Source organism: Pocillopora damicornis, chromosome 11, assembly GCF_964200805.1.
Source record: "Pocillopora damicornis chromosome 11, jaPocDami1.2, whole genome shotgun sequence".
Taxonomy (NCBI): Eukaryota; Metazoa; Cnidaria; class Anthozoa; order Scleractinia; family Pocilloporidae; genus Pocillopora; species Pocillopora damicornis.
In genome coordinates, this window is record NC_142680.1 from 14,600,630 (window position 1) to 14,610,351 (window position 9,722).

Genomic DNA, 9,722 nt, shown 5'->3' on the forward strand with positions numbered 1-9,722 from the left:
TGGTGTGTTTACATCCAAATCATTTATCATCAATACAAAAAACTTTGTTTGAGGTGAAAAAAAATATTGGCAATTAAAAATATCGTATTTTCTCTCGTGTGTTGATATAGCCAATCGGCTGCTTACACGTCACTCGCCTTTGGCGCCACTCCGTCAGGTTGATGAATGAACGGCAAAGCCTTCATGATTCTCAATACCAGTTATTTGTCGCAGCTTTCTCGAAATATGGCAGCTAAAACACTAAAAAATCCCTATCAACACGAAAGAAGTAGAAGTTGTAAGTACCGCCAAGTTGCTGGGACTTACTATGAAACTAATCTAACTTGGAATGTACACATTGAAAATGTAGCTTGGAAAGCTAATAAGCGATCTCAATTATCCGGAACTTGAAGGATACGGTAGACCTTTGCGGGCCAACATTTTTTTTCACCTCAAACAAAGTTTATTTTTTTAATTACAGTTTCCGCAAAACGTTATAATAAAATATTGAAATGTAGTCGAGTTATTAGCAAAAACGTTTTTTCCGAATTTAGTTCTTTGAGCCGCAAAAGTGTCAAAAGCCAGTAACGATGTGTCAACCCAAAAAGCTTTTGTGTTGTTTTTCGCGACAGAACATCCGGGTTAACATCAGTCGCAGAAATAGTTTTGTATTTCAGTTACACGTGTTCATCATAGTAGTTTGCGAAATAATAGGTAATGATAAAAACGGAGACATGCCTTGGGTTTTAGCAGATGGGGAGTTTCTTTAGTGGGAAAATTAAATCGATTCTTTTAAAATTCGATACGCTATCGTCAACATTATCAGATATTTTCGGCAATATAGCCAAGTCTTGGTCTGGTACCTGAATGGATCATTTTAAACCACTATCTGAATGTAAAGTGCGCTTTGTATTAGATCCCTTTATGCCGCTGCACCATGTTTGTGAAATAGTTCCTTTTAGAATTGCGTGCTATCCCATAGTCATTAACAACTTTTAAACCCAATCTTAAGAACTCCCTTTTTGATCAGGTTTTCTTTAACCGTTTTAGAACAGAAATTTTATTTTATTTAAGTTTTTATGAATATTAATTAATCTGATTTGTGTTATCTTATTTCAAAAAACTGTTCAGAGAAATGCGTGCGCCGTGATTGGTCAGAGCGAGTTCATTATATGCACGCGCCTTACGTCACACAAGTGCACTGTTGAGATATAAAGCACGCAGCCTACGTCATCTTATAAAATTCCTGCGTGCTTATAGAACTCAACAATGCACTCGGCGCGTTTTTCATTTATTTAGTGAGTATCATTTAAATTTTACATGGTATACTTAGATTGAAGTAGAAGAATCATTGTAAAGCGCTAATGATCATTTCTTTACCTTAAAAGACACCGTAATCGTGTATGTCAGTACTTTAGCGAAGGGAATGATTGCTAAGATTTAACTTTGAAAGTCGATTTTAGTACGACTTTAGTGAATTCAAAACTCATTAACACAAGAGAGCCATTATTAGTGATTTATTTCAAGTTCGTATTGTCTCATAATCATTTACGACTTACATTCGCTACTCTGACAAGCAGATTTGAAAATTTTAAAAAAAGTAAAAAGCGGAAGGAACAAAAGAACTTTGGTTTCTACAATAAAATAAATCTGTATTGTTCTTCTGCGCAAACAGCTGAAAGTCAGCAAAGGCAAAAACCTCGATGTTTACCGTTTGCTGTTCGCCTGAGCCACCTTCGCCTCTATATTGTTCTCTCAAGATAGTGGTTACATCGATATCTCCTTTGTTACCCTCGAATCAAATAAATCACTTTGAATAAAAGACTTACAGAATCATTTCCTCTCTGTTAGTAGACTAGCTGTCTGTTTAAGGTGGCAAAGGTTTAAAGAGTTTTTACCGAAAATTTATTACTCTAAATGACCGGTGGTAATTAAACCTTGTTGATTATTTCATTAAGCGATTAAGGTATGTTCCTTCGCTTTGGTTGATCGTTTTGATAAATTTGGTTTTAGTCTGGCGACACCCAACTTCGTCTTCTCCTTACCAATATATATTTTCCCTTTAAATTATTCCCTTTATTGATAGCAGACGAAGAAAACTCTATCATTATCGTTCATCTAAGCTTACTTAAATTAATTTACTCTGTTTCGAGGGTCTCAATGAGGTGCTATGGCTTTCACGGCTAACGGTTGAAATTTTTGCCATTTTAGGGCTTAGATAATGTAATTGCATAGTTGTCACTGTTTTTTCTTCTTATTTGAAAGTGAAATTTTTTTCGACCGTGAGTTAAAATGTCTAAATTTTTGCTCCAATCGGCTAAATTTAGGCCGTTTTACGGCTATTGGTTAACCCTAATGAGACTCTCTATTTCCTATGCTCTCCAGATAAAAACGACTCAAATGTCCAAAATGTTTTGAGTCATTTTACTTTTATTATGTCTATTGTTCAAAGTCAAAGCTCTTTTAAGTTAAACAGACAGCTGATGCTCTGACAAAGGGGAACGATTCCGCAAGCTTTTGTTACAAAGTGATTTATATGATTAGTACAACAAAGGAGTTCTAATCGTGATTAGAGAGGAACAAAGACTTCAGTTAGGTGGCTGTAACAAACGGCAAAAGCTGAAATGACGTCGTTTCCTTCTGCTAGCTTCCAACTGTTTGAACAGTAAAGGGTAAAGATTTTTCTTTACTGGAAAAACGAAATTTGATTTTTTATTTTTGCCTTTCCTTTTTCCTACCACTAAAGTTACTCCTCATACAAAAGAATCACTAATAGATTATAAGGAAAGTGAATATAAAGATAATTAGTGGTAATGGCTCTCTTGAATTCAATAAAACCGCATATAAGTTGGCTTGAAATCTTTGCAATCATTCCCTTGACATTCACTAGCTTGATGTTTTCAGCATCCTTGTAAATAAACCCAGAGGCAGGTAAAACGATCTTGTCCAGATCTTACACTGAGTTTGAGAGATTCAGCAAATTGAAAATCGTGAGTATCATATAAACATTTTGGCGTTCTCTGAGGCAATAAGTTGCACTATGTTTATTGAAGATACCTGAAGGATGACTATGTTGAAATTCGTTTACTTTAATCCTGAAATTGTAAAGGTCCATTGAGGAAAGTGAAGGCTATGCACTGCGAGCTCTGCTGAGTGTCGGCTCAGTTTCAACAACAAAAATGAAAAAAGGTTATTGTAGAGTTTAATTTGCCTAAAGCAGAAGGTTGTACACTGATAGATCCATGTAATAGCTTTTTCTTCCCGAAATTGAGATTGTTGTTTATTTATCTTTTCATATTTACCGCAGCTTGGATTACAGATAAGGATGTCTCAAACAATTTTCCAAGATCCCCTGTATCGCTCGAGAGCAGAAATTATTTTGGAAGTAACTTTCGCCATTCTGGTTTGCCTCGCTTCTGTACTTGGTAATGTACAGGTTGTTTATGTTGTAAATAAATACTCTGAGATGCAAACCATCCCCAACTTTCTCATTCGCAATCTCGCACTGACTGATATTATCATGGCGACACTTAACATGCCGTTCTGGATAACGAGCGTGTGCTCGGGAAAATGGAATTTGAGTCAGGAATGGTGTGAAGTCTCCGCATCAGTACAAAAAACCATAGTTTTGGCCTCCTTACTCACTATGGGCTTAATTGCCATGAATAGATACATGAAAGTCGTCAAGCGAACCTTGTATATCAAGTTTTTCCCCAGTAAAAGAGTTGCCTGGTTGTACTTTGGTTTCGTCTGGCTGGTTTCTGTGCTATTCGCCACACCTCCATTGTATGGATGGGGAAAAATAGACTTTGACTCACATTTTTTACTGTGCTCATTCAACTGGAAGGAAGGACACTTTTCTTTTGTCATTCTGCTTGCAGGGTTTTTCGACTTGATAATGTTTGCAATCTTTTACTTCTATTGGCAAATTTACCAAACGGTGAAAGAAAGCACAGATAATGTCAACGCTAATGTTACACAAAATGGCGTCGGCGCACCAAGGTTCCATCGTACTGACATCGATGTTTTGAAGACTTGTTTCACAGTGGTTTGTTTCTTTTTAATTACATGGTTTCCTATAGCCTTGTGCGCTTTTATAATAGCTAACGGAGGCTACATTCCACGTGAAGTGGCTAAGGTGGCTGTGTATTTGTTGTTCTCCAGTAGTGTTGTAAATCCAATCATCTATGGGGTAATGAATCCGCAGTTTAAACAGGCCTTCAAAAAAGTATTCCGTTGTGGTCATTATGGCAACAGTAATGAAGATCAGAGTCATGCAAGAGTTGCAGCTGTCATAATACATCCGAAGGGCAATTAAACTTACCAACTTTTGGCCTAAAGATCTATCATTTAAAGCTGTCATACAACACTTTTTGTTTAATTCAAAACCTTTTTTTTTCCGGGAAAGTGGGGTCGATACTGGCTTCGTTCTGTTTTTACGTGTCTTTAGACTTTTCTCGGTCCAATAAAATACAAAAACAGACATTGGATATTTGAAACATTTTCAGTTTGCTGTCGAAAGTAACCGGGATTGCACAGGCTTTTTTTTTTACTTTGTGATTAATAGTGTAACCAGGTTAGTTTACCCTTTCCTCGGGTACTGTACTGCTGCCTCGACGAGGAATACGTCTCCACATATTTTTCTGTCCACACTTAAAGTGTGTTTTTTCAGTGGCTTTTCGTACCTGGCGTAGCACAGGTTCTCTTCTTAGAAACCTTGGTTTCACTGTACACATATTCAGATTGTATCAGGATGCGTTTACCAAAAGACTGACTGACTAATCCTGAGTAAACTTTTCACATTAAATGTCTTGTGCGGTGGGTGTAATCAGAATGATATCTTGATATTTCTGCCTCACTGAACTAAAATTCACTTAAGAATTCTGTTAGAATTTAACCTAGGGATATTTTTATGGCGTACACAAAATGCAGAAGGCTATGGACAAAATCCATGCAAGGGCTCATTGAGACAAGCAAGGGCAATGGCGCGGTGGCCGGCTAACTTTGCTAAAATTTGTCTCCGTTCAGAGAAAAAAAAGCGTCATGATCAGCCATGAATATATGTTTTTAACATATGTTCCCGTAGGGTTTTATTTGCCATTGGCACGACAATAGCAAGGCTGAAGCTGTGTCTTGCAAGACATGGGGGGTCGATTATCCGGATCGGAACGTTAATCAAGTAGAATTGAAAAAAAGGAAAAATGATTAAATGTTCCTACAAGAGAAATCGGGTGCTTTTTTTAAGAGAAAGAAGTTTTGTTGCGTAGTTTTAATTTTATTATCTTTAAACAAACATACATTTCCTAACACCTGTGGATGGAAAGCAAGTCCATATGCGTTCTGTCGAGTGGGTGTGCTTAACGTTTTTCAATGTGCACCTCGTTGCGTGCGAATTATTGAGATAAAAAGAACATTCACCGCTGCTTTAAGTAAGAAAAATTGTAACGAGACAACAAAATGCGTGTTGAGTTTTATCGCAGTTTTTATTCTTCTTAGATAGGCCAGGGTCGCATCTATCTAGCATCCAAAAAAAGTCAAATCTACAATCTTCGACGACACGGATTCGTTCACTCTGCGACACGCACGAGAAGATGGAGCTGCAGAGCAGACAAAATTCGATGATTTAAAAAAATATTGTTGAGGTTAACACCCTAATTCTTTGTTGATGAATTTTCCATTAGTCGTAAATTATCGCATATGCTATAACGTTGAGGAGTCTTGCAATCAATTTGGCGAATGAAAAATTGTCCTTCCTTCCTTCCAGTTAAAAGTATAGACAAAGACATATGAGTCGAATTTCATTCTGCCCCATCCCCACAAAGGAGGTCGGGTGGATAGCACAAGAATCAGCCGGACCACACCACAGTTTAAACGAGCAACTGCTTTACTAGGGAAGAATGCGGCTTTAATGTATCTGACGGTTTTAATATATCTGTTTAGGGTAATTAAGCCCATGATGAGCATGAACGCAAAAGCCATTGTAGCTTGCACCATGCGGAAACTACACACCATTCCTGGCTCAAATTCCACGTTCTCGTGTACAAAGTCGTTATCCAGAACGGTGTGTTGATGGTCGCCATGAAAACATCAGCCAGTGCAAGATTTTAAATGGAAATGTTGCTGACGGTTTGCATCTCGGAGTATAAATTAACAACATAGAGGCAGATCAGAATGGCGAAGGTTACCTCCAAATAAATTTCCGCTCTCGAGCGACCAAGAGGATCTTGGGAATTTTTTTGAGAAATTCGAGTTGCAGTAAACATGAAAATAAAACCAAACAAATTTTAAAATTTAAAATCAAAATATCTATCAGAAGTCTGACAGAAGTCTAATACACTGGTATGAGGATGCCTAGGAGGGCTCGCCACTTGTTCGACCTTGTGTCCCTTAGGAAACCCCTTACTAGTGCAATACCAGGAGTGATGGCACTTATGGATTTTCTCCATATTGTTTCTGTGAGGGATCTTTCATAAACATTGTACGAATTCGACGCTTTTAAAGAATGCTCAAACATTGCAGAATGATCTCGATTTTTTATTTCACTAAATTTTTAAAACTTTTTTAACTTTTACTGTTTTAAGTTCACGGACACCGTAATCGTGTATCAAGTTTAGCGAAAGGAATGACTGCTAAGATTTCCGACTTTAGTACGGATTTAGTGAATAATCACCTATCAGTCACCCTCTACTCTGAAGAGCAGCTTTTAAAATTAGGAAAAAATCGAAAGGAACAAAAATACTTTGGTATTTATACTAAAAATAGATCTGAATAGTTCTTCTGCGCAAACAGATGAAAGCCAGTAAAAGCCATTTTCGTCTCTTTATTGTTTTTTCAGGATAGTGGTTACATCGATATCTCCTTTGTTGCCCCCGAATCAAATATAATCATTTTAACTGAAAGACGAAGTTGTAGCCTAGTTGTCTGTTTAAGGTGAAAAAGGTTTCAAGACTTTTTACCGAAAATTTATTATTCTAAGTGACCGGTGGTAATTACACCTCGTTGATAATTTCATTTAGCGATCACGATATGTTCCTTCGCTTTGGTTGATTGTTCTGATAAATTTGGTTCTAGTTTGACGACACTCCACTGCACAGTGCCCTAAACTCATTTTATCTTTGCCAAGAGATATATTCTCCCTTTATTAAATGAACAGTTGATAGCAGACGATGTCCATTTAAGCTTACTTGAATTAAGTCATTTTTTTCTGAGCGACACTCTGTTTCAATGGTCTCAATGGGGTAATCACTTTTACGGTTAATATAACTCCATTGCTGTTACCATCATTTTTTCAAGGTCATCTTTTTTTTAACCGTTAAAAAAAGATGACCTCGAAAAAATGATGGTAACAGCAATGGAGTTATATCTATCGATTAAAAGTTCTCCGCCAATCGCCGAAATTTCAACCGTTTTACGCCTATCGGTCAACCCCATTGAGACTCTATTTCCTATGCTGTCCAGTTCAAAATAAATCACTTTTATTGCGACTCAAATATCTTAAATGTTCTTAGTCATTTTCCTTCTATCATGTCTTTTGTTACATGTACGCCAAAGCCTTGTCACTTAAAACAGAAAGCTAATGCACTGAAAAAGGGGAATGATTCTTTAATCTTTTGATTTAAAGTGATTTATTTGATTGAGACAACAGAGGAGATCAGAGAGGAAAATAGACTTTAATTAGGTGGCTTTAAGAGCTGAAAACGCAGTTGTTTCCCTCTGTCTGGCTGCAGCTGTTTGCACTGTAGAGGGTTAAGATTTTTCTTTACCGAGAATACGAAGGCTGTTCTTCCTTTTTGCTTTTCCTTTTTTCAACCACTAACTTTACACGAGAGAATAACTGATGAAGGATTATGGGGAAAAGAATATGAAGATAATTAGTGATGATGGCTCTCTTAAATTCAATAAAGCCGTAATCAAGTCGACTGCAAAAAGGAAATCTCAGCAATCATTCACTTTCGCTGAAGTAGCTTGATGATTTTAATAGCATCCTTGAGGATAAAGTTAGTAGCAGGTAAAAATATCTCAACCAGGTTTTAAACTTAGATGGAAAGATTCAGGTAATTTAAACTCGTAAGTATTATATAGCATTTGGGCGTTCTCTAAAGAGATACTGTTTCACTATGTTTATTGAAGATACGTGAAGAATGACTGTAGAGAATATCCTTTATATTAATCCTGAAATTGTAAAGGTCCATCGAGGAAAGTGAGCGCGATGCATTGCGAGTTCTGCTGCGTGTTGGCTCAGTTTCAACAAACAAAAATGAAAAGAGATTATTGTTGAGTTACATTTTCCCAAAGCAGAAGGTTGTACATTGTATAGCCTCTGATGAATCAATGTCATAGCATTTTTTCCCGAAATTGAGATTGTTCTTAATTTTAATTTTGATTTTTCATGCCGCTTGGATTATAGATCAGGATGTCACCAACGATTTCCCAAGATCCTCTTAATCGCTCGAGAGCAGAAATTGTTTTGGAAGTAACTTTCGCCATTCTGGTTTGCCTCGCTTCAGTACTTGGTAATGTGCTGGTTGTTTATGTTACAAATAAATACTCCGAGATGCAAACCATCACCAACGTTCTTATTCACAATCTCGCACTGACTGATATTATCATGGCGACCCTTAACATGCCGTTCTGGATAACGAGCTTGTTCACGGGAAAGTGGAGTTTTAGCCAAGAATGGTGTGAAATTTCCGCATCAATACATCATACTATGGTTTTGGCCTCCCTGCTCACTATGGGCTTAATTGCCCTGAACAGATACATGAAAGTCGTCAAGCGATCCTTGTATATCAAGTTCTTTCCCACTAAAAAAGCAGCTTGGTTGTACTGTGGTCTCGTGTGGCTGGTTGCTGTGCTATTCTCTACACCTCCGTTGTACGGATGGGGAAAAATGAACTTTGACTCACATTTTTTAGTTTGCTCATTCAGCTGGAAGGAAGGACACTTTTCTTTTGTCATACTTATTGCAGGGTTCTTAAGCGTGACAACAGTTTCAATAATTTACTCCTATTGGAAAATTTACCAAACGGTGAAAGAAAGCACAGATCATGTCAACGCCCATGTCGTACAAAATGGCGTCGGCGTGCCAAGGTTCCATCGAGCTGACATCGATGTTTTGAAGAGTTGTTTCACAGTGGTTTGTTTCTTTTTGATAACTTGGGGTCTTCCAGGCGTATGCGTTTTTACAATAACTGGTGGAGGCTACATTCCACATGAATTGCGTAAGTTATCTGTGTATTTTTTGTTCTCCAGTAGTCTTACAAATCCAATCATCTATGGGATAATGAATCCGCAGTTTAAACAGGCCTTCAAAAAGGCATTCAGTTGTGGTCGTTATGGCAGCGGTAATGAAGATCAGAGTCATACAAGAGTTGCAACTGTAATGATACAGCCGTGGAGCAATGACACTTGATGACGTTTGGCAGGAAGATATATCATTTGAAGCTTTAGTACAATTTTTTTTGTTTATTTTCAAACCTTTTTTCAAGAAAAGATGGGTTGATGCTGGCTTCGTTCTGTTAAGTTTACGTGTCTTCCGACTTGCCTCGGTCCATGAAAAAAAAAATAGACATTGGATGTTAGAAATATTTTTAATTTGCTGTCGAAAGAATCCAGGATTGCATAGGTATTTCTTTACTTCGCTCTATGATTGGTACCGTAACCTCGCACCACCCTCTCAACCAATAAGATGCAAAAGTAACATCAATCAAGACGTGGTCACTCGCGTTTTCCCGCGCTTTAGA

At 37.4% G+C, this 9,722-nt stretch overlaps 2 protein-coding genes across 2 annotated transcripts; both read left to right on the top strand.

Moving 5' to 3' along the window:
• Positions 1–2,656: 2,656 nt before the first annotated feature.
• LOC113684351 (visual pigment-like receptor peropsin) lies at positions 2,657–4,566 on the top strand. Its single transcript, XM_027201706.2, has 2 exons — positions 2,657–2,969; positions 3,287–4,566. Exon 2 carries the CDS (start codon positions 3,305–3,307, stop codon positions 4,295–4,297), a length of 993 nt encoding a protein of 330 aa, XP_027057507.2. The 5' UTR covers positions 2,657–2,969; positions 3,287–3,304; the 3' UTR covers positions 4,298–4,566.
• Positions 4,567–8,392: 3,826 nt separating this feature from the next.
• LOC113684352 (visual pigment-like receptor peropsin) lies at positions 8,393–9,493 on the top strand. The gene has a single exon (XM_027201708.2). It carries the CDS (start codon positions 8,393–8,395, stop codon positions 9,389–9,391), a length of 999 nt encoding a protein of 332 aa, XP_027057509.2. The 3' UTR covers positions 9,392–9,493.
• The last annotated feature ends 229 nt before the right edge of the window (positions 9,494–9,722 follow it).